At 45.0% G+C, this 25,637-nt stretch overlaps 1 protein-coding gene across 1 annotated transcript; it reads right to left on the bottom strand.

Moving 5' to 3' along the window:
• Nucleotides 1–3,547: 3,547 nt before the first annotated feature.
• GALNT8 (polypeptide N-acetylgalactosaminyltransferase 8) lies at nucleotides 3,548–22,582 on the bottom strand (the record flags this gene model as incomplete). Its single annotated transcript, XM_082849482.1, is given in 9 exon segments — nucleotides 3,548–3,615; nucleotides 12,309–12,345; nucleotides 12,347–12,478; nucleotides 18,837–19,004; nucleotides 20,002–20,039; nucleotides 20,042–20,096; nucleotides 20,642–20,779; nucleotides 21,754–21,939; nucleotides 22,394–22,582. Coding segments are annotated over 9 exon segments (1,011 nt in total).
• Nucleotides 22,583–25,637: the final 3,055 nt, after the last annotated feature.

Genomic DNA, 25,637 nt, shown 5'->3' with positions numbered 1-25,637 from the left:
CGTGCATCCAAAACAGAGGAAACAGGTGCTTCCCCTTCCATGTGGACACGTGATCTCCAAAGAAAAGCACTGCATTACAAGGTCCCTTCCAGACAGAGAAAAGAAACACCCAGTCTCAGGGTAAGCAGAGCCCTGTCCCAGAGCCATCCCTGCAGGGACCTTATTTACCTTGGCTTTTCTGTCCTCTAACTCAGACTTACTTAATTAAGCACTCTCTCTCTCTGGCTATGTGTCTCTTTGTTATTATTCAATGTATTTAACTAAAATAAAACCAAAACAGTTCATCCATTTCTCCCACCCCCCCCAACCCCCTGCCTCTGACAACCACCAATTTGTACCTATGAGCCTAGTTTTATATGTATTTATATATGTATATTATATAAATACATATAATATACATATATATATGGATTCTACATATGAGAGATCATACAGTATTTGCCTTTCTCTGTCTGACTTACTTCCCATAGCATAATGCCCTCGAAGTCCATCCATGTTGTCACAAATGGCAGGATTTTATTCTTTTTTACGACTGAATAATATTCCACCACATGTATGCACACGCACACACACACACACCTTATTATATATATATATACATATATACATATATATATATACATATATATATGGAATTTATCCATTTCTTCTAGGTTGTCCAATTTGTCAGCATATAATTTTTCATAGTAGCCTCTTACGAACCTTTGCATTTCTGTGGTATCAGTTATAAAATCTCCTTTTTCGGGGCTTCCCTGGTGGCACAGTGGTTGAGAGTCCGCCTGCCGATGCAGGGGACACGGGTTCGTGCCCCGGTCCGGGAAGATCCCACATGCCACAGAGCAGCTGGGCCCGTGAGCCATGGCCGCTGAGCCTGCGCGTCCGGAGCCTGTGCTCCACAATGGAAGAGGCCACAACAGTGAGAGGCCCGCGTACCGCAGGAAAAAAAAAAAAAAAAAAATCTCCTTTTTCATCTCTGATTTTATTTATTTGAGTCTTCTCTCTTTTTTTTCTTGGTGAGTCTAGCTGAAGGTTTGTCAATTTTGATCTTTTCAAAGAAGCAGCTCTTAGTTTCTTTGATCTTTTCTATTATCTTTTTAGTCTCTTTAGTGTCTTTGATCTTTTCTATTACCTTTTTAGTCTCTGATTCATTTATTTCTGCCCTAATCTTTGTTATTTCCTGGCTTCTACTAATTTTGGGCTTTGTTTGTTCTTCTTTTTCTAGTTCCTTGAGGTGTAAAGTTAGGTTGTTTGAGACATTTCTCGTTTCTTGAGGTAGATATTTATCACTATGAGCTTCTCTCTTAGAACTGTTTTTGCTGCATCCCGTAAATTTTGGTATATTTCCATTTTCATTTGTCTCAAGGTATTTTTTTATTTCTCTTTTGATTTCTCCTTTGAACAATTGCTTGTTCAGTAGCATGTTGTTTAATCTCCACACGTTTGTGAATTTTCCAGTTGACTTTGTGTGATTAATTTCTAGTTTCATACTGTTGTCAGAAAAGGTGTTTGATATATTTTTAATCCTCTTAAGTTGATTAAGACTTGCTTTGTGACCTAATATATGATCTATCTCAGAAAATGTTCTGTCACGTGAGAAGAATACGTATTCTGTTGCTTTTGGATGGAATATTCTGTAAATATCTGTTAAGTCCATCTGGTCTGATGTGTCCTTTAAGGCTGATGTTTCCTTATCAATTTTCTGTTTTGGTGATCTATCAGTTGATGTAAGTTGGGTGCTAAAATCCCCTACTATTTTTGTATTGTTGTCTATTTCTCCCTTTAGATCTGGTATTTGTTTTTTATATTTAGGTGCCTCTATGTTGGGTGCATAAATATTTACAAATATTATATCTTCATGTTGGATTGACCCTTTTGTTATTATGTAATGCCTTTTCTTTGTCTCTTATTACAGTCTTTGTTTTAAAGCCTATTTTGTCTGATGTAAGTATAGCTACTCCAGCTTTCTTTTGGTTTCCATCTGATGTTGTCCCATAAGTCCCTTAAGCTATTTTCTCTTTTTTTCATTCTTTTTTTCTTTTCGCTGCTCTGATTGGGTGAGTTCCACTGTCTTGTCTTCAAGTCCACCGATCCTTTCTTCTGCTTCATCTAGTCTGCTTTTGCACCCCTATAGGGTATTTATTCAGTTTGGTTATTGAGTTCTTCAACTCTGTGACTTCTATTTGGTACTTTTGTGTATCTTCAGTCTCTTTGTTGAAGCTCTCACTGTGTTCATCCATTCTTCTCCCCAGTTCAGGGAGAATATTCATGACCATTACTTTGAACTCTTTATCAGATAAATTACTTATCTCCATTTCCTTAAGGTTTCTTTTCCCTCTGAGGTTTTATCTTGTCCTTTCATTTGGAACATATTCCTCTGTTTCTTCGTTTTGCTTCCTCTGTGTTGGTTTCTATACAGTAGATGAAACAACCACCCCTTCCAGTCTTGAAGGAGTGGTCTCATGTAAGAGATGAACATTTTCCTTCAGCCCTGCCTCAACTCCTGGTTGTCTTTTAAGCCTCTGTGCTTGGCCAAGCAGCCTGTTATATTTTTAATAGCTCCCAGTAGTTGAGGGTGTGCCAAGACCTGTGAGTGTCCCAAAGGGGAGGATCTCAGTCACCACCTAGATCCAGGCTAACTGGAAACCAGACTCTCAGGCATCAGCTTTTAAACATATGCAAATACACACAGTCTTCTGGGACCACAAGCATAAGCCTCACTGTCCAACAGGTCCAGGTGATCTGTGCGGCAGTCACAGATATCAGGTGATCTGTGCGGCAGTCACAGATATCAGGGCTCAAGATGAGTGCATAAACTCTCTTCTGGGTGATACCTGTGAGCTGCAGCAAAGCAGAGGAAGAGAGCCAGGACGGCACCCACAGCCTACATTCCTTGAGAGCGGTTCCACAGGCCTCTAAATGTGTCAGACCTGAAAACTGCCTTTCAGGCCAAAGGACCAGCAAATAGTCCTTCTTCACAGAAAGACTGGGGTGTGTGCCTCAGTCCACAGCCTGAGTACCCTGGGGGTGGTAGCCTGCCAAGAATCATCTCTTCAACCACCACAGTCCCATGGGACTCAGGAATGCAAGCCCCCTGGCCACGAGAGCCAGGCGGTCTAGGGGCATATACCCTGGGTGGCTACTGCAAAATCCGAGATTCCAGGCACAGAAACCAGGGCGCTGGCTGCACGCAGAGCTCCCCTGCAGGAGACACTGGCCTCTGGAGCACAGCAGAGGATGAGTGCAAAGACAACGTCACCCTCCGAGGTCTCAGGAAAGGTCGACAGTCAGCCCTTAGCTGTGTGTTTAATCAGAAGGCCGCTCCTCTGGCTGCAGTTATAATAATCAGCTGATAGGCCTCCAAGCTCCAAGGGGCCTGTTGCCTCTTGCTGTGCTCTGGGGGTGGCAGCTGTTTAAGACCTCTTTCTCTGTCGGTCACCGTCCTGGGGGACCCAAGAGTGTAAGCCCCACTGGCCGCCAGGTCATGTGGAGGAGGGCCCTGGCATCAGGGTGCTGGCCTGGGTGGTGAGCTCCTTTCTGGTGACACCGATTAGTACAGTCCCTTGGCCTCCAGGGCCAGGTGATCAAGAGGTGTGCCCCAGGCAGCAGCCACAGAAACTGGGGCATGGGCGTGTGCAAAAGCATGCATCCTGGAGACACTGATGTTCGGGGAGCCCAGCAAAGGGAGCGAGGAAGACCGCACCCACCCATCTGCATCTTGGAGAGCGTTCCAGCAGACTCCTAGACGCAATGCTAAATTAGATGCCGGCCCCTCCAGCCAATGCTTTAATATAAGCAGGGGAGCGTTCTTCCTTTAAGTCTGGAGGCAATGGGCTGCTCTGAGCTGGGCCCTGGGATGGGCAAGTCTAAGTGTGGGAGTCCTTTAAGAGCCAGTTCACAGATTGTTAGTCTTGTGGGTGTCAGGACCCAAGACCCGTGGGTTTTCAAAGCCAGAGGTTTTGGGGGGTTCATGCGTTCCACACGTCAGGATGCCTGATGTGGGGTCAAAACCCCTCATTCCTCAGGGAGAAACTCTGGGTTCCAAGTTCCCTCCCGGCTGTGAGATGCACACCAGGGGTGGGGTTTGTGCGAGATTGTGTCCCAGCCTCTCCTACCTGCCTCGATGTGGTTTTCTTGTTTGCCCAATGTGACGTTATCACTCAACCAGCCTTTAGGATTTTTAAAAGGAAATGGTTCCATGTGTACCTAGACTCAGCGTATTCATGGGAGGAGGGGAGTTCAGCATCTTCCGGCATCGCCATCTTGAACCAGTCACGCACGGACTTTTAAGAGTTCAGCATCTTCCGTCATCGCCATCTTGAACCAGTCACGCAAGGACTTCTAATACACTGGTTTCTTTTATTCCAGCTGTAGCTTCAGAGCTGACTTGCATCCCCTGTCTAGAGGTCATTTATAATCACAGATATCAGAAGTGATGACAAAGTTGAAGGTATTACTTATTAGAATACGAGTACAAGAGAATGCCTGACTCAGTCTAAAGTTTTCTCAAGTTGAAGGTATTACTTATTAGAACACAAGTACAAGCGAATGCCTGATTCAGCCTAAAGTTTTTTCTTATTAAACTTGGGTTATTTGTCTCTCTTCTTGCTGCTATTTCAGGGGAAAGCACTGCCAGGTCGAGTTTTTCCGTATTTGACTCAAAGGGATTTGACGGTAGAGGTTGATCCTTGTTTTCACACTGGTGCCAACAGTTGGCCTAGTGTAAGTGTTCACAGCCAGATTTTCAAATTCCAGTAACCAAGAGCCCGTAATGAAAAGACTCTTACAAATCTCTCTCTCTGAGGCCTCTGGCCAAGAAAAGCAGGAACCTTTGATATCCTCTGGAGCCAGAAGGATCTAAGGATGGAGTGGAGACAGACAAGAGTCCTGGCGAAGAGCTCAACTGGGTACACTTATTCAAAGCCTGTCTGAGACGAAGTCTCTCCACTGCTGGGCTTGCCAGACCACTCCAGCCCGGGGCCAGGGCAAGCTGGATTTCAGAACAGTTGCCTGTTTATTCTACCACATTGCACTCCGTTAGTGACCAGCCAGCGGGTCTATTTGCCCAAAGAGGCCCAACCCAGCCACAGCCAGCACCACCGCTCCCCCAGGGGCCTTGGCTGTTCCAAGTGGAACCGGTCCTGGACTGCTTTTATTTTTTCAAACCTCTCTGTACATAAGCAGGATGTTTAGAAACCCTCGAGATGGCCAGGGAGCTGCTGTGTTGGCCATCGATTCTCACTTGGAGAGTGGTTCTGATCAGTATCAGTGGACCTGCTTCTGCCATGGCTCTGGATATAGCCCAGGACAGCTGAAACCTCCCTCTCTCTCTAAGAAAACTTGGCTACGGGGAGTTCACACGGGTAGGGGGGAGGTAAAAGAGATGCCTTCACTTTTTAGGGGTGTCTCCTATTACAGCCTTAAGGAATCTTCCCTGATCCCAGAGTGGTCAAGGGAGAAAGGTGAGTCTCATACGTGGGGACGTTATTCCCTTTGGAGGGTTCTTCTCAGCCTCCTAAGGGCTGGGGTAGGATCCAAAGAAGAGTCCGCCATGGAAAACAGCCTGTCCGTGATTAAAGGTCTGTTGAGGGGCTTCCCTGGTGGCGCAGTTGTTGAGAGTCCGCCTGCCGATGCAGGGGACGCGGGTTCGTGCCCCGGTCTGGGAGGATCCCACGTGCCGCAGAGCGGCTGAGCCCGTGAGCCATGGCCGCTGAGCCTGCGCGTCCGGAGCCTGTGCTCCGCAACGGGAGAGGCCACAACAGTGAGGCCCGCGTACAGCAAAAAAAAAAAAAAGGTCTGCTGGGCAAAGTGTTCATGAGTAAAGACCCCCTGTTGTTCCCTCTAGACTGAACAGAAAATGCACACGAGCAGAGTTGCCATTGATCAATAGAGCCAGTGCCTGCTCCCCTGGAGCTGAGTTCATCCCAGAGGCAAAGGTCCTAACATCTGAGGATGGAGATTGGAAAACCTCAGGCACATTGAGAAAGCCAGAGTCCTCCTGCAGGGAAGGGACTAAGGGCAGAGGCAGCCACACTTCGAGGCCCCTTCTCCTGGCTCTTTCACACATTCCTGCTTGGCCAATCCCCAGGCTCAGCTGCCAACATTTCACTACCTGCCTTTTCCAGAGCTCCCTGAGGGCTACCCAGCACCACGGGGCCTCCTGCAGCAGCTACTGCAGGCAAGACTAGCCCCCTGACCACCCCGCCACTTCCATCACCCTGCAAGATCTGCTGCCCTGTTAACCCTGCTGGTACCCACACAGCCACATCCGTCCCGCAGGGTCCTCCATCACCCAAATTGGCTGTGCAGTGGCCACCCCTTTTGCCCCCGAGTCAATTCCTTTCTGTCCCTTCAGTCTATCTTCCCTGTTCCCTAAGCCATGATGGGCAACTCCGGAAGTGCAGTGTCCTAGCCCAGTGCAGCAAAGCAAGGCTCGGCAGGTAGCCAGTCCCCAGAGCAGTAGCTCTCCCAGGACCCAGTGTCTGGCTCCAACTGGGGAAGGGAAGCCCTCATGAGAGTGGCAGGACCCATGGCTTAGGAAGCAGAGCATCTGTCCTAGAGCCTCTTCACAGAATCTGTGGCACCTCTGCTGCACCCTCTGCAAATCTGTGCAGAAAGACCCCAGCAGGTGGTGAAGGGGTTCCATGATGGGGTTTGGGGTGGGACTTTTGGAAGAAAGGGGTTCCCCAGATTATGATGCTGGATCTTTGTGCTACTTACAGATTCCTCTTCTTGCCACCGTCGTCGTAACCCATGGTCCTAGATTTTGACCTGTCCCCCACAGATCAGAGGAAAGTGGGGAAGTACACTTTACTCCACCTTCAGCAGAACTCTCCTGCCCTTGAGAGAAACTTTTGATTAAAAAGTCACTGGGAACAAATTGTTGAAGATACTTATAATCGTGAGAACCACTGTGCCCCAGCAGGAGCCCTCCACACACTGTGTCTAAGCTGCTGTCCATGCAGCCATAGCTCTCCCGGCCAACCACAGCCCAGGTACACACAGACTTGAGAAGAAAAGACCACTGGGAAACTCGTTTGTCAAAGGCAATTTTAAACGCTTGGCAAATGTGTGACAACATGGATAGACCCGGAGGACATTATGCTAAGTGAGATAAGCCAGACACAGAAGGACATATGATCTCATTTACATATGGAATCTAAAAATAGTCAGATGCATAGAGGCAGAGAATAGAACAGCAGTTGCCAGGGGTCGGAGAAGGAGGAAATAGGGAAATAATGGTCAAAGGGTATAAAGTTTTAATTATGCAAGATGAATAAGTTCTGGGGATCTACTATACAGTCTAGTGCCTGTAGCTTACAATTCTGTATCTTATACTTAAAATTTTCCTAAGAGGAAAAATCTTATGGTGAGTGTGCTAGTAATAATAATAATATTAATAATAATCATGGCAAAAGAAAACCTTGGGAGGTAATGGATGTCTGTAGCCTTGAAGGTAGTGATGGTTTCCCGGGTTATACTTACGCCAAACTCGTTAAATTGTGCGTATTAATTGTGTACATGTCATTCATACCTCAATGAAGTGGCTTTAAAATTTTTGGCAAAAAAGAAAAAAAGGACAAAGGTTTTATAAGGAAATCCTGAAAGAATCTTGTTTGATTGCTTAATGGAAAACCCAGGGCGATACATTGGGGGAGACCACCCTGTAGGTTCCAGCAAGGTTAAGGTAGTATTCCCAGTAGTTGACCAACAGATACTATCTTTGGGTTTCAGGAACAAAAATTAGAACTCTTGAGAATTTTCAGGAATTCCCCAAATCATAAGTTGTTCTTTAAGTGTTTCTAAAATTAATGATACTCTTTACTCATGGATATCTAAAAAGCTGTATAATAAAGAAGAAATATTACGCTTAGTCATATTTATGAAAACTATAGTCTTAGCAAATATTCAAACACTAGCAAACATTACTGTGTATTATTTAAATAATGTAACATTCAGATCTCCTAGTGAGAGGTTAACAGCGCTAGTCAGAATCATACGTTGAAATTGCTCAAGACATATTTCGCTCCCCAAATTTATTATTTCTTGGAACACCATTCCAAGATTTGTATAAAGTACACAGTGCATAAAAATGTATCAGAAATTAGTAAAATTCATTCATTATTATTTTATTTGCAACAATTACTCACCATTAGAGACAGGCAGGTCACAGACACTTACAACATGGCTATAGCTTATGGATGGCAAACTGGTTAGATCATCACTGCTTTTCTCCTGCGTGTTCCTGTCCGGGTCTCAGAAACTATCACCCTTAACCTTGGACTCTGTGTGTCAGTGGTTCCTGCACTCACATTCCATTGCACTTCAATGGATTCCTTTAAATCAGTAACATCTCTATGTCACTTATAAAGCTTTAATTCTTGCAGGAGAATTATAGAGGTTTTTCTTGTTTTCCTAACTTTTCAACTGGGTTTTTTCTTGAAATTTGAAATTTGGAAAAACACAGAAATTTCCCAGGCAATGCTGGGAAAGAATTCTCACATGGAAACACTAGTCAAGATGAGCTGCAAGCCTGGTGGGGAAGGCCCACCGGCAGGGCCCCTGGAGAGGAAGTAGAGAGCTTGATGGGGGTTGGGGGGAGAAGCTGGGACTTGGGGGTTACAGCCAGCCTCAGGACAAAGCACCTGTGAAAACTGGAAAACATAAGCCCGTCTTCTGCAATTTAGCCTTGGCTAGAAACTATACTGGAGACAGAAAGCACCGGCCTCATTTAGGAGTTAATGAAGAACCTTTAAAGAATGAAGAACATTGACAAAAGTACTTGGAAAAAACAGGTCCTGCCCTTACGGTAATGACTTGTCAGAGAAAGCAGGAAAGTATTGGGAATATGGACACAACCTCTTACATCAATTAAAGTGAAAACTACACCTATTTCTTATCTTGTAGTCATAAAGCTGAGTTTCTGCCTAGGGCTTTTTGTTAAGAAGGCCAAACACCTTTCTGGTAATATTGAGAGATCTGATTTTTATAGTTCCATGGACAGTAGACTTGAAATCTTGAGACAGGTTTGTTCCCTGAAACTACACTTATCAAAATGTTTGCAGGAAAAAAAAAAAAAAAACTGTGTTTTTAAAATTGTAACAACTTAAAGTCATGAGAAGTTGATTTATTCACCAATCCTAGTGATAATTTTCACCAGGACATTACTGGCCTAACTCTATTTCACTTAATCTCTCTAAAAGGACTTTGCAAGTTTCCTTAAAATTAGGAAATTAGCTAAAAGCACATTTCCTATTGTAAAAATGGATTACAAGGAAAATAAAAGGACTCTATAAGAGATTAAATTTAGAACTTCTAGAATCTCAATTTGTTATGACCCAGCCCTCAGCCCTTTAGCTCTTAGGTTTGGCACAAATGAGGAAGGTGCTTGTTCTGAAGAGCATTGGGATGTTCGAGGCTGTTATGTTCGAGGCTGGTATGTTTAGGTTGGGGCCTGGAGCAAAGGGACCACCAAGCCCAGGGTACATGACCACAGCCTCAGGCGCATCTCTCTTGAAAAAAGTGCCGGAATTCAAGAGAAGCCGCAGTGCAAACACGAGAGGTAAATCGGGACACTTGTCCTGTCTCTTTAATCTCCTTTACTCTGGGGCAGTTCCTCAGTCTGTCTTTTTTTATGACTGACGTTTATGAAGCATAAAGACCATTTATCTTGAAGAATGTCCCTCAGTTTGGGTTTCACTGATATTTCCTCAAGATTATGGATTCAGGTTCTATACTGTGGGCAGGAATACCACAGAAATGATGTATTCTTCTGGGAGCGTCATATCAGGAGGCACATGATATCTATTTTTGCTGTAACTGATGATGTTGATACTGATCATCTTGTTAAGATGGTGTCTGCCTGGTTTCTCCACCACGAAATTATTATTTTCCCTTTGTAGTGAATGAATATCTTTTGGGGAGTTACTTTGATACTCTGTATGTATCCTGTTTCTCATCACCCACTAGTGTTAACATCCATTGATAATTCTTGCCTGAAACAATTTTAATTATGGGGGTTGCCAAATAAATTTCTAATTCCATAATTTCTCCTACATTTATTAGTTGGCTTTCTACTATCAGAAAGAGCTTTACCTTTTCCCCCTTTCATTCATTTATTCGTCCATCTATCTATCCATCCATTTATCCAATCACTCATTGGTATGAACTCATGGATTCTTATTTTATTCTATGGCTTATAGTCTATATAATAAAATCACTGTTTAGTTGAATGCTCAAGTTGTCTTAGATTTGGCCAGTGGGAGCCCCTGGAACCTGGCTGCTGCAGGCTATGACTTGTTCCCATCATTCTTTGAGAAGTTCTTTATTTCCCAATACGGGAAAATGTCCCAGTCCCCAAGCCCTACAATCAGCTATTTCTCCAGGGAGCCCTAATTCCTTTTACTGGAAAATATTAAGAAACCAAGATCTGGATGCTAGATGCTAAGTGTTCTCAGAGGGTATGTGCATTCAGTTAAAATATCAAAATATAGTTAAGTTCACTTGTTTTTATTTGGACTCCATTTGGGGTTTCCTCTAACCTTATTGGTTTTACCGTAGGTGTGTTTTGAGCATATGAAATATAACGTGGTTCTAAAAGGCTACAATTATAATTGTAGTTCGAAAAGTGGCACTCCCCTGCCACACCCCTTCTATCCTGTTCCTATAGCCAATCCTTTCTACCCTATTTCCAGCCACCACCACCCATTTGTAACCAATCTCATTAGTTTCTGGTTTATCATGCAGATTAACCAGAAATGAACAGATACATGTATCTTTCCCCCTCATTTCTTACCTAAAAACCCATACTCTAGACTGTTTTTCTTCTTTCACACTGGAAATCACTCCATTTCCATTCAAAAAATGGCCCTCGTTCTTTTTTATAGCTGCACCCCATTGGGTGGACCACTCTCTGATGTTTGAGCCTACGGTCTGTTTCCAACATTTTACAATTACAATCAATACCGCAAAGAATTATTTTGTACGTAAGTATTTTCTTGTTTATGGAGCTGTAAATACCTAGAGGTGGAATTACTGGCACAAATAGAAAATGCACATATAGTATTTTTAGCTATAGCAAGATATCCCTCCCAAAAGGACTGTACCAGTTTGCATCCCTCCCATCAAAGTATGAGATTGCCTGTTTCCCACAGCCCTGCCAACCAGGATGTGCCGTGATATTTTTTAATTTTCACCAAGTTAACTGAGGACTGGTCTCAGTACAGTTTAAATTTGCGTTACTCTATGAGCGAGGTTAAACACTTTTTCTTTTGCTTAAGAATATTGTGTCTTTTGCCCGGTTTTCTGTTGGGCACAAGCTTTTATTAAAACATGGCTGTGAATGCTGGGCAGAAGCTAGAAGTTGTACATTTGCTTAACGTTTATCCTCTTCCTTAATTTTTGCTCCATAAAATCTTAAATCGTGGTGACGCTTTAGTCCTTGATATGGGCGTGGTCACTGCGAAAATTTTATCAAGCTGTATATTTATGACTTGTACATTTCTTATTTGAAAAACTCTTAGCTGATTTAATTCTGCACTAAATTATCAGTGTCTTGTCTGCCTAATGCTTAAAGGAAGGCTGGTCATTCCCAGAATCATACCCAAGTAACCCTGACGTGAAACTAAGAGGAAAAGGTGACCCTCTGGAGAAAGGACATACTTGAAAGGTGAACCCAAAAACACAGAACACGCAGGGTCATCCTACTTCCTCTCCCACCGTGATGCTCACTCCCACCAGCCCCTAAGACCTTGCCAAAGCTGGCACCCCTAGACAGCTCCTCCTAACTCAGCACTTACAGGAAAGGACTTATCCAGTGGGCAGCAGTAAGGACCCCTGGTCTTTAGTATTTGCCTACAATCCCTTCTTTGTTTCCCAACAAGTGATGCCTCTCTGTTCCAAGCCTCGTTTTCTCCATAATTTTCAGGGATGGTAGCAGGAAACAGCTAATCAAGTCTGTTAAATGTTATAAGCTCCTTAGAGAAAGACTTGGAAGGACTGGGATTTTTCCACCATTCTCATGTACCAGGCAGAGTGGGAGTGGTCCGTTAGGTGTGTTCTCTGCTATCCTCAGCCCCTGGAGTCTCTGTTATGGGAGAGATGGGATAATCCGAAGAAAGCTGCTGTGAGGGGATGGATGGAGGGATTTTTTTTTAAGATTACGGGTCGATTTGCTGCACCTTTCAGGACAGTCCTGGCTGAAGTCACAGTAAACACACACACACACACACACACACACACACACCTTCTTTCTCTCCCTCTCCTCCACTTCGAGCAGCATTGGGGGCAGAGCCCATTCCTGTGGCAAGAACCCAGGCTCTCTGAGGATCCCTGGGCGTTGGTTTGACCCCCAGTTTCTGACCGTGTACTGGAGCGTCCACACGTGTGTGGTGCAGGTCTGCAGAGCGAACATGTAGCCGCCTGAAGTGTACCTCTTTGTCTCCAGACATCGTTCGGTGGTTCTGTTTAGGACGGCTCTTCCCTGGATGGAAGGAGAAGAACTGAAGGTACTGAAGTGCCCTGGTAGAGCCTCATCTCCCTGCTGTGCTCAGAGAAAAGCCCAAGGGCTCCCTCAGTCCTCTGCGAGTCATCCAGTGGAGAAACGAAGCCGGGTGCTGAGTTAGATCACCCGGTGCTTTCTCTCCTAGTCCCACCGCAAACTAACCCCAGACCCGGGAGTAAAAATGCTGTGCTGGGTTCCTATGTTCTCATCCGTATCTCCTGAGCTGGAAGCATCAGGTCAGCATGGCTGGCAAGACAGGGTGCAGCTTGAAGAGCCGTGGCCCTTCTCCACTCGACCTCCTTTCTACGTCTTCATCCCTGAGCCCGTGAAATCCATCAGAACTCTCCCCCACCCCACCGCCTCCTCAGCAAGGGACTCCAGTGGTGGGACTGGAGTGTAAGCTCTGTTCAGGACTCTCAGCCTGTTTTCTCTGGGGAAGGAGGCAGTTCCTGCCTCCCCTGTTGTGGGAGCTTCACCAAGGTTTACTGCTGGAAACATTCAGGGCGTTAAAGCCAAAGAGTCTGGGTTGGATCTCTGCTCCACTGTGAAGAGAGAGATGTGGGCAAATTACCTATCCTAAGTGTCAATTTCCTCCTCTCTAACATGGGTCTAGAGTTGATATCGGGGTTAACGTTGGGGTTAATATTTATTGAGCTCTGTACCTAACATGGAAGATGTGCAGTAGATACTAGTTCACCTGCATCTCTCCCCATCCTAACGGGGAACGGGGGAGGGAGGGCGTCCTTCTCTGTGCTCCCTTGTGCCACCTGCAACGCCCCCGCCTCTTTGCTCCTTATCTACTCACCTTGACACTGACGGTCACGCCATCTGTCCTGTTCCATTCTCCTAACTCTTTCCTCCCCATGCCCCTCTCCACCCCTTTGCAGGAGTCTACCTTAGTATCTGGGTGAAGTGGTCCCCTTTACCCTCGGAGCTCACAGCATCCCTGTGGACGTCTGGTGAGAAGCCCGGATCTCACAGCTCCACCTCGATGACCTGTCCCCACCTCGTGCTTGCTTAACACCAAGCAGGGCTGCAGCTCTACATCCAAATCTCTGCTCCCTCTCTGACCCCACCTCCCTTCCTCTCATCTCTTCCAATCGCCAACGGCTCCCACCAACCCTGCTCCCCCAATATCACCTGCCCCCATCCCTGGCCACCCTAGACTCCCTCTGTCCACCACCTCCCACCTCCCTGGGTGCATTCATCCAGCATCGGTCATTCAGGGCTGTCCTCCTATTCTTTTGTACTTTTTTTAACAACTTTATTGGAGTATAATTGCTTTACAATGGTGTGTTAGTTTCTGCTTTATAACAAAGTGAATCAGCTATATGTATACATTTATCCCCATATCCGCTCCCTCTTGCGTCTCCCTCCCACCCTCCCTACCCCACCCCTCTAGGGGGTCACAAAGCACCGAGCTGATGTCCCTGTGCTATGCGGCTGCTTCCCACTAGCTATCTATTTTACATTTGGTAGTGTATATATGTCAACACTACTCTCTCACTTCGTCCCAGCTTACCCTTCCCCCTCCCCGTGTCCTCAACTCCATTCTCTACATCTGCATCTTTATTCCTGTCCTGCCCCTAGGTTCTTCAGAACCTTTTTTTTTTTTTAGATTCCATATATATGTGTTCGCATACGGTATTTGTTTTTCTCTTTCTGACTTACTTCACTCTGCATGACAGACTCTACGTCCATCCACCTCACTACACATATAACGCAATTTCGTTTCTTTTTATGGCTGAGTAATATTCCACTGTATACACGTGCCACATCTTCTTTACCCATTCATCTGTCGATGGACACCTAGGTTGCTTCCACGTCCTGGCTATTGTAAATAGAGCTGCAGTGAACATTGGGGTACATGCCTCTTTTGGAATTATGCTCTCCTATTCTTGAACTGCCCGCATCACTCCCACCGCTCCTTTCTCTGGGCCCCATTCCCAGACCACAGATCGCTCCTGGAGAGGGTCCACCAACTGAGCAGGCCTGGCCCCTAAAAAGTGCTTCGAGCAGTCTGGCCTCAGAACTTGGCTTACTCCGTAGGGTTGCTCTTCCAAGCCTCCTTAGCATGCTGTTTCCTTCTGCCCCAGCCCTTGTCCCTCACTTTCACTAAAACCTTTATTTTTCCCTTTGTCAAGAAGACCTTGCTACCGGCCAATCTAGCCCCTCCCCAATGCCATGAGCAATCTCGGGGTACTGCTCAGGGGTGGTCTCAAAGGAGCTGCCCTGCCTCTGTCTCTACTATCGGGCCCCTGTGCTTGGAGCCCAGCCATCCTCGATGCCAGAGAAACAAACACCCTTCCTGTCTAACATCCTTCTCTTATTTCTCCCTCTTGGCAGATCCCTTTTCTATGACTTTAAATACATCCAAATGTCCGAATATTCGAGGTGAAAAAATGTTCCTTAACTCTATCATCTTTTTCAACCCGCATTCAGTGTTTTTCTCCCTTTCAGAATCAAACTTCCCAAGCAGTGAGGCAAAAACAGTGGATAAGATTCTGTGTTTGAACCCTGGATATTTACATGCTATGTGACCTTGGAATATTATTCGACTTCTCTGTGTTTCAGTTACTTCATAGGTAAGGTAGAGCTAATGGTAATACTTCTCATAAGATTTGAGTAAGGACTAAATTAGGTAATGCTGAATCCAATGTCTGGTACATAATATGTGATCAGTAAATATTGGCAATTACAATTTATTGTGACCTTGCAGATAAAATCAATGGTCTTTTTTTTTTTTTCTATTTTCTCTCCACTTCCATGTGACATGTACTTTGGCAATATTCCTTACATGTCTTCAGACTCTCCCCCTCTGGATTCTCTTACATGTGTTCATCTGGGTCTTATACATTCTTGGTTCGGTTTTTATTGCAGGGGCATGGCCTGCCACTTTTTAAACGATTTTTTGACTCTTTTTCCCTTGTACAAAAAGAATATGTGCTCGTTTTTTTAGCTTAAGACAACATTGTCTATCTGGCTTCTATACCCTGTTTTTGAAACTTAACATAATATCACGTGCATTTTCCAGTGTCATTCACTTTTTAGAAAACACACTTTTTGAGAATATCATTTGAATGACTATATAATATTCAGTTCAAGGGATGAACAAAAATCTCCCCTACTTTTGGACATTTAATCTTTCCTAATATTTTGCAATAACTATTAACATATTTTCTATATTACTCTTGATCTACATTCTATATTATTCCTTAAATTAAAATATTGTCTTAGAATTAGCGGGCTTCCCTGGTGGTGCAGTGGTTGAGAATCTGCCTGCCAATGCAGGGGACCCGGGTTCGAGCCCTGGTCTGGGAAGATCCCACATGCCGCGGAGCAACTGGGCCCGTGAGTCACAGCTACTGAGCCTGCGCGTCTGGAGCCTGTGCTCCGCAACAAGAGAGGCCACGACAGTGAGAGGCCCGCGCACCGCGACGAAGAGTGGCCCCCGCTCGCCGCAACTAGAGAAAGCCCTCGCGCAGAAACGAAGACCCAACACAGCCTAAATAAATAAATGTATTTTAAAAAGAAAAAAGAGAGAGAGAGAATTAGCGCCTTAAAAGGGGGCCTAATCAATTTGGGGGTTCTGGCTAGTGTCAGACCTTTCTGGAGCTGTGCCCTCCAGCACGCGTGAGGGCCGTCCCTCAGGGATCTCTTCCTGGCCACTTCTCAAACCCAACTACGAGTGGCTTCCTCCTTCTCACGACCTCTCCCAGAGATCCTCTGCTGTCACGCTATCCAGAAGACTTCTGAACAATGACTGTCACTCAAATTCTCCATTATATCAGCTTTGTCTCTCCTCTCTCCTCCGTGTTCCTCATGTGAAAGTCCAGATACCTCAAACTGGCCTCTCTCCAAACAAGTCCCTTCTCAGTCACTGGCACCATCTCGCCTGTGGTTTTCAGAGGTCAGAACCTCTTTTGGTTGACTCAAAACATTAATAATGGAATTGGAAGACAACAAAGGGATTATCGAGCCTTCCCTCCCTCTCAGTTCTGGGAAACATCTTTGGTAACTTTTTAGTAGAATGAATGTGCGATTTGTGTCTACAAAGAAAACAGAGCACAAAAGGGACCCAAGATTCCAACAAACATCATTTTCACATCTGAAAGAGCTGTGGTCCTAAGAGATAAGATGGGTAGGAAGAGATTAGATGGAATGAAGGGACTTAAACCTGACTTGAAATCAGGTAATGCACCGTGAGCGACACGAGTGTCTCCCTCTTTAACTTTTGGAATTCTTGACATAGTGATCATACAAAGGGACCCAGCCTGGACATCAGAGTGGTGGGCTGAATTCCCCTGCATGTCCCGCAGCTCCAGATCTCACACCAGCCAAGATGTCTATTCTATCAGCAACTTCAACCCGCTAAGAAAGTAAGTGATCTTCCAAAATTCTCTTGGAAAGACAACCTTCAAAATGTTTGGGATGTCATCATTGTTTCTTTAGCTAAGTACTATCTGGAGATTTAGGATAAAGTTGAGATGTGAAAGGAATCAAACACATAATAATTGCTAAAGACTGTGTACATTTACTATTTTTAAGTACTTACAATGTTTAAGAAAAACTGTCTTACAGATTAACCTTTTGATACCAATTTTAAAATGTGTAATTAAATAAATCTGTGATTGTATGTTGAAATTTTACTGGATCGCAAACACTTTTGAAACGTTTAACAGAACTTAAGAAATCATTCAGTTTAAAGTCAAGATAATTGAAGTTCTTAAAAAAGAAAATTTAATGTATTAAATTTGTAAATACAGTCTGTAATGTTTAAGGGAATTTATTAAATTGAAAAACCCCTTCAAAGTTCTCATCACAAGAAAAAAACATTGTAACTGTGTGTGATGACGAACATTAACGAGACTTACTGCGGTGCTTATTTCACGATATACATATAAATCATGTTATTATGCTGTTCACCTGAAATTAATATAATGTTATATGTCCATTATATCGAAATAAAAATAAGTAAATGAATCAAATACTACAGATAACTTTATACTCATAAATTTGAAGAAGTGGAACAGTTCCTCAGAAACCATAAACCACCAAACTCAATCAAGACGAAATAATCTGAATAGCCCTATATCATTTTTTTTTAATTCAACTCATAATTTAAAAGGTTCTGAAAAAAAAGTCCAGGTCCATATGGTTTCCCTAAAGAATTCTGGTAAAAATTTAAAGAGGGACTAACACCAATTAAAGACAATCTCTTCCAGAAATTGGTCTCTTCTGTAATATTTGTCAACATGACTAATTTTATCAACAGAAAGAAGGAACACTTCCCAACGCACTTTATGAGACCAGTATCAACCTGATACTAAAAACGAAGACAGTATCAAAACAAAAACAAAAAAACTGCAGACCAGTATCAACCTGATACTAAAAACGAAGACAGTATCAAAACAAAAACAAAAAAACTGCAGACCGTTATCTCTAATGAACTTAGACAAAAAAGAAAACTTCAGCAAAACATTAGCACAGTTGTTCACATAGGTGCCTATATATGTTTTCCTGGAGACAGTCCATAGCATTCCTCAAGGGGTTATTAGCTTTAAGTGAGCAATTACTGTTAGACTGTCCATGTCTCTTACAATGTGAACCTAAGCTAACACAGCACCAAGATGCTCCGAGATACATTCACAAACAAAGCATTACCCGCCTCTCTCCCTCAGGACATCCCATTCCTGCCAAAGTGGCTTAGGAATGCAGCTCCAACACACAGTTAATTCACATGTAGACGTGGTCAGCCATGTCCCTCATGCCACTGTCATGCGACTTCTGCTGGATTCCCTCCACCCTGTTCTTAGTCAATTGATGATGATGTTAAATCAGGGCTTTTACATCAGTGCCTGTCGAATTTCATCCTAGTGTTCCAGACTCTCTGATTATCATTAATAATAAGGCTAATCACAACAGCTAATAGTATTGAACGTTTTCTGTGTGCCGGGCACCATGCTAAATACTTCACATATATTATCCCATTTAATCATCTCCACAGGCTCGTAAAGGAGAAACTATCATCTCCACTTTAGAGATGAAGAAACTGAGTCTCAGAGAGGATAAGAAAATAGCTAAAAGTGACTGAACTAGGATTTGAAGGCAAACTCTTAACTGTTAAGTTACAACACATTCCAAAATCTTTTCCCCTTGGCCACCCCGCCTTAGTCAACAGACTCAGTATTTCATGCCCAGACTAGAAAATTTTCTAGTCTTTTCCCTATACACTGCTACAAAATTAATCTTTCTAAAACACGACTAGATCAAATCTGAACCTCTCAGACTATATTTTAATATATCCATCTTTAAAAAAAAACAACACTTGACTCACCGGTTTAAAATCCCAGTGTATGTGCAGTCTATTTTTGACTGCCTTGGAACATGGCTCTAAAGTAGGTTTCTCCCCTTTGCCAGGGTGTGTCAGGCAGCAGTCATCAATGTCTGTCTCAGCAATCAGTGGTCCCACATAGACTTCCCCAGTTAGGTGGTAGTAGACATTCTGCAAGAGGACAAGGGGATTTGCCATGGAGACTCAGTGGGGATGCCCTTGACATTACAGAGGGCATAAAGACTGCTCCTGGTTCCCTAGACACCCAGTCACCACGGGGGGACCACTGAACTTTTGTGGGTGACAAAGAGTGACCTCTGCACCCTTCTCTGACCACCCCTCATCCCCAGCTGATTCTAGAAAGACCAGGCATGAGGGAGGGACACTAGCCTTCTTCCTTCCATACAAAGGCTCCAATAGAATCGATTCCTGCATAGATGAGGGAGCTTATCTTTGAAAACAAAAACAACACAGCTGAACTTCAGAAGCTGTCATTATAAGCCCCAGCTAAGGGCTTGTTGTCAGGAAGCCTTTCAAATTCTCAGTCTCTCACCGCCTTGCTCAGTGAGCTCGGACAAATAGGTTGTTTCTGTATCTCCATTTTTTTCTTTTCTCAAATGGAAATTCAATCTGTCCTGCAGACCTCAAAAAGTTCCCGTGAGGGCCACATGCAAAGTCACGTGATAGGTGGAAAAAGTCCCCTGGGTGCCCCCTCCACGTGGTACCAGACCTCTCCTACCCCATGGAGGGACTTCCATTCAGCCTCTCTCTTCTCTAGCCCTCTGTTTCCTTCTCTATGGAAAGAACCACACGTAGCATCACCTGTCCACCTTCCAGGGCATACAACGGGCATTGGGCAGATAGAAGGAGTGGTGGGAGGAGGGGAAAAGGAAGAGATTGGAGGTTTTTTTCGATGAAGATATGACCACGGAGAATGAACGTGCCAGAGCACAGCCTTGCTTCCTATCCTCCCTGTACCTGAAACGCAATGACTGCTCACATGAACTCGGAAGTGCTTAGTGACAAGCACGGGTTCAGGCTTCATCCTTACCCATTACCAGGGATGCTCAGCACCTGCTTCCCCATCATCTAACGCCAAGTCCAAATCTGGCAAAGGCTACCAGGGGGTGAGCCACAGCAGACTCACCCTGCCGGGCAGGGAAGATACCTGGGAACTGTACCGATGGAGGTAATACATGATCGGCTGTTGCCTGGAATAGCTCCCTGGTCCAGGAAGACACTTTCATCCAATGGGTTTTTCATCTGAAGGAGCAAAACACAAGGCAACACTGTTGGAAGGAGGCAGAGAAGGAGGGTCCCCAAGCCTCCTCAGGCCCTGCATTTTGCCCGGTACTCTAAGGATGCCAAAGGGAGTGGGAATTTGGGATCCCAGCAGCTACTTTCTAAGCTGAAGTGAGGCTCTGCTGTGATGCCCACTTCCTGGGAACACACACCCCCTCAGAGCATCAGACCATATATAAAGGAGGGGCTCCTACTCTTGCAGTCAGGTGGCTGAGGCCACACGCCCTGACTGGCTGAGAAACTGTGAGGGTCAGAGCAAGGGCTGTGGTTTGCAAAGTAAGGAACCAGAGGCGGAGAGGAGGAATAGATGGGGACCAAGGAGCAAGAGAGGAAGGGAAACTAGAGGGCTCAAGCGTAAGAAGTTGAGGAAGGAGTTGGGGGCAGGTAGGGAATCGGGGAGGACGGGTTTTGGAAACCCTTTTCCAGGCAGTCATGAGATGATTCAGGTCTCGTGGTCTTTTATATCCAAACATTTAAAATCTGAAATGCAATTTCATGAAACCTACTCTTCCGTAGCCCGCAGTGCTGTGGACTGGCTTCAGGACTGGATAAACATTTTTCAGATACCAGTCAAAAGTTTTGCATTTCAGTTTCTTCTGGAATGCCATTCTGGGAGAAACGTCTCCAAAATCGATTCCAGAGCTCTGCAAATAAAACACGGAACATGTCTGTACCTTGCAACACCCTTGACTCCACCAAGGGGTATGGATAATGCATGAGGGAACTGAGTGTTTCCCTAATTCCCTGTAAGATATCCTTAATCATGTATAGTTTTCCAGGGAAAGTGGAAGAAGCTTGACCCCTAGGAATATCTGCTAGTTGCAAAGGCACTTGCAAGGCCTGCGTAGCGGGGTTTACGTCTCATCGTTAGCAAGCTGATGCCGACTGCTCCTGTTGGAGATAATATTCACATCAACCAGACACAAAATATTCCTCATCATGTCCAGAAAAGGCCTCCAAAAGGAATATTCTGGCAGCAAGATTTGGAGATTCTCTAGAAATGGTATCTGTGGCCAATCAAAGTGGAAGAATGCTTCAGCCCAGAGCCACAGCTCGGGAACAGAGACGGCACGTCATGCCGGCCTCGAGGACTAGGGCAAATGATGTGACCTTAGCCAAGAAAGTCATCTTCGTTCACGTGCATCCAACAGGATTCCGGTGTCTGCTCCCACCATCCCACACCCCAACCGCCATGTTTATGTCCTCTTTAGACGGTGGATCCATGCCCAACCCTGCCCCACAAGGAATCCCCCAGTATAGATGATGGATGAAGGACATGGAATCTAGAAGTTTCTTTGGTTTGAATCCTATCTCGGCTCTTACGACCTTATTACCTTAAGCAACTTCCTTTCCACTCTGTGCTTCAGTTTCTTCATCTGAAAACTTAAAATAATAAAAATAAGCCTTAGGCCAGAGGTACGTTGTGATGCGTCATGAGTGCCTGGAACTTAGTCCTGGGACACAAATGCTAACGTCACTATCCTCAGCCTATCGGGACTTGACTTAAATTCTTTAGGGCTGGGATGGTACTTCTGCTTGATCCCTTCCCATCTCCCGCCGTGACCACCACCTCTTCCTTCTTCATCCATCTCTGCTTCTGTTCAAGTCCGGGACGAACCTGGAGAGGTATGTTCCAGGCCATGTAGACCATGTCTTTGTACTCATCCATCCCGCTTTCAGCCACTCTCAGGGCATTATGCTTCAAGAGAATACTCAGGTCCAAGGAGTAGGGCTTGTGGTGTCTCTCCAGGTGGGCAACCCGGGAACAGGGCAAGACCTTGATTCTCCCACTGCATTGCCACACCTGCAAGAGAAGAAAAGAAGCAAAATCGCCTGGGCAGGCTGGACCCATGGCTGGAAAGTGCACAGCCTGTTGACTCAGAGACCACACTCTGGAACCACTTTTTTTTTAATTTCTTTTTTGCGGTACGCGGGCCTCTCACTGTTGCGGCCTCTCCCGTTGCGGAGCACAGGCTCCGGACGCGCAGGCTCAGCGGCCGTGGCTCACGGGCCCAGACGCTCCGCGGCATGTGGGATCTTCCCGGACCGGGGCACGAACCCGCGTCCCCCGCATCGGCAGGCGGACTCCCAACCACTGCGCCACCAGGGAAGCCCTGGAACCGCTTTTTAAAGAGTGTACATTCAGTCCTCCTACTCCCATCTCAACGCACCCCCAAACTATTCATATAAAACAATCTTCCTTAGACGTCTACCAAACTGCTTCTCTCCTGTCGCTCAGACAGCGCCAGAAATCCTACCTCCTTCAGGAAGTCCTCCTGAAGGGACCAGAGGAGGACCCCTGCTCCTTTATCCCCAGGGAAAATGCAGAAGTCCTGAGGTACGCCATGGCCTGGGCCAGTCTCGCTGGACTTAGCTTCCCATGACTGCTCTCTGCCCTGGTGCTGGAGGTAAGGCAATGTGGTGGACAGACTCTCAGGGGCCCCCATGAGGCCTGACTCCTGGCATTCACAAGTCTCCCTAATCCCCTCCCCTGAGGGTGGGCTTGAAACCTCCTTCTAACCAACAGGCTATGACAAAGAGGACCGCATGTGCACGACTACATGTGTGTCATTACGTTACATAAGCAGGTAGTGCCCATCTTGCTGGGAGATGCACCGTCCTGCTGGCTTTGAAGAATCAAGCCACCAAAGGGAGAGGCCACATGGCAAGACACTGAGGGCGGCTCCCAACTGAGAGCCAGAAAAAGCTGAGTGCTTCCTCAGTCTGGAAGACTTGACGGAACTGAGTGCTGTTAGCAAACACACGAGCTTGGAGCAGACGTATTCCCGGCCAGCCCCAGATGAGAACCCAGCCCTGGCCAGCACCCTGACTGCAGCCTTACAGAAGACCCGGCTGAGCCAGGCGTGGGCTCCCGACCCACAGGAACTGTGAGATGATAGCTGGATGTTGCTCTGAGCCACTAAGTTTGTGATGATTTTATTACACAGCAATTGGTAACTAATCCAGGTAATTCTTGACCAAGAGATACCATGACTTATGATCTAATTACAAATGTTTGTCATCCTGACGGACGCCTGGCAGCCCACACATTCTAATATGTGGCTTAAAATGTATTCTTTATGCCAGTACATGATTGAACTGTCTAGTGATATTAGATCGACACAATGGCTCCTGTGTGTTCTGTTCATGGCTGTCCAAGTGAGTTGCATTTTCTAGGAGATATTAGCCCATCCAGCAGTGGTTAGCAAGCTACCACACTCATGTCTGTGGGACCCCCAGAGCAACTCAGGTCCTGCTGGTTCAGTTAACACCCAGGGTTGGGGGGGGGGGGGAATGGGCAGTCCCCTTATCTGACTTTCAAATTTTTTTCACCCCTTCCTCTACTTCTGAACCCACAGCTTCCCCTCCCTCACCATCTCTACGATCCAGAATAGCAAAGTGAAAAACAGCCAGGCTTTGAAATCCAAATGCCTGTATCCAATCCATCCCTGCACCCCTGGCAGCGAGAGGGGGAAGCCTGCCCCCTCCCTGAGCCTCAAGGGGCTCAGCCACAAAAGGGCTGCCAGCGGGACTAAATGGTACCATCTTCTAAGACGATAAACTCGAAGCACATCTTTTCTTCGTCCTTCTCCTCCATTTCACCTCATTGGTTCCCAGCATCACGTAGAGGTTCTATCTAGCTTGTTTTCAGACTTTATTTTCTGTAGCTAAACATTGAAAAATCCCAATACAACTTTCCTTCCATTTTCCTAAAAGAGTTTTCCAATCCACAGGCATTTAAGGGAGAAAAATGAACAGTGGGCACAAGAAACCTTAAATCCAAGTGAAAAGATAAAGTCAGAATTGTCATTGATGAAGCAATTTTAACTCTTCTCCTGAAACAATAGGTTTCAGCTTTTCTCTCTCAATTTATTCCCACTTGCCAATTGCCCCCTCCTCATTCTCTCTGTCTGTCTGTCTGTCTCTCTCGCTCTCGCTCTCAAACACACAGAGACATGAAGCTTCTGCTTATAGTTACAATGGCTTACTTTGTATCACAAACTATCCTGATGTTTCAGGAATTTAACCCTCACCATGTAAGTATTATGATTACCCCCATTAAAGTAATGTGCCCATGTTTACCAGCTAAGAAATGACAGAGCCTGATTCTGATCTCAGACAGTGTCAAGCTCTGGTGCCAGGAATACACAGCGTGCTGGACCAGTGCTGAGGGCATCAGACTGACACTCCATCTCTAATTATACGCATTCATGTGCACCACCACTGCGTGGCCTCTAGATGTCAGAATAAAACACCCCGTGCAGCTCTGATGTTCTCCAAGGTCTGCTACTGTTAGGAGAAATATATGTCCTAACAAGTGCTTAAAGGTTTGAAAAGGCAAGTGGCCACACACACAAACAAAGGAAACTGGATATGTGTAAACCGTTTTATCAAGAAAAGGAAAAGAATGACCCTTCCCTGACACTTCCTCTATTTCCAGCGAAATCTGTTTTTCTGAATCACAAAATATTGAAAGAAATAGGATTTCTCACGGAAGATGAAATGAGATGCAGAAGGGAGAGCAGAGAAAAGCGTGATGAACTCAGAAATGATAAGAAGGGCTTTGGGTCCTAAGCTGGAGAATTGAGGTTCCAGGCAAATTCACGGGATGATCTGGTGGGTAGGAAAACCCAGCCACAAGGAACTTGGGTCATCCTCAGGACTTTGCTAAGTACCGTGCATAAAATAATGATTTCTGCATTTACGTTTTTTGTGCTAGAGGCTAATTGTACTCCCAATGTCTACTCCCCGCCCCCTATATCTGCCACTGCCACCACCCTTTCTCCATGTTCTCAGACCTTCCGTCATTTTTGACACAATGCTCTCCTTCACCACTAAAGCGAGGTGGCCAACTGTCCAGAGATGTGTGCTTAACACATTTTTTAAGTGTCAGAGTTTATATTTATTAAATGCTTTACCGTATGCTAGGCACTGACCTACTCTTCTTTTTTTTAACATCCTCATCAAGATATATTTCACATACAATAAAATTCACCCATTTAAAAGTGTATGGGGGAGGGATAAATCGGAAGATTGGGATTGACACACACACACTACTATATATAAAATAGATAACTAATGAGGACCTGCTGTATAGCACAGGGAACTCTACTCAATACTCTATAAAGACCTATATGGGAAAATAACCTAAAAAAGAGTGGATCTATGCACATGTATAACTGATTCACTGTGCTGGACACCTGAAACTAACACAGCATTGTAAATCAACTATACCCCAGTAAAAAAAATTTTTAAACTCTCCAGAGGGAAAAAATAAAATTTAAAAAATGTACAATTCATTGTTTTTAATATTCACAGAGTTGAGCAACCATCATCACTATCTAATTTTAGAACATTTTCATCACACTAAAAAGAAAGTCCATACCTATTAGCAGTCACTCTATTTCTCCCCAACCCCATCCCCCCTCAGCCATAGGCCATTGTTAATCTACTTTCTATCTCTATAGAATTGCCTATTCTGGACTTTTCATTTAAATGGAA

This window comes from Leucopleurus acutus (genome assembly GCF_964270905.1).
Source record: "Leucopleurus acutus genome assembly, chromosome: 11".
In the NCBI taxonomy this organism is placed as follows: domain Eukaryota; kingdom Metazoa; phylum Chordata; class Mammalia; order Artiodactyla; family Delphinidae; genus Leucopleurus; species Leucopleurus acutus.
Note: the sequence above shows the minus strand (reverse complement) of the source record. Positions and strands in the feature narration are given on the sequence as shown.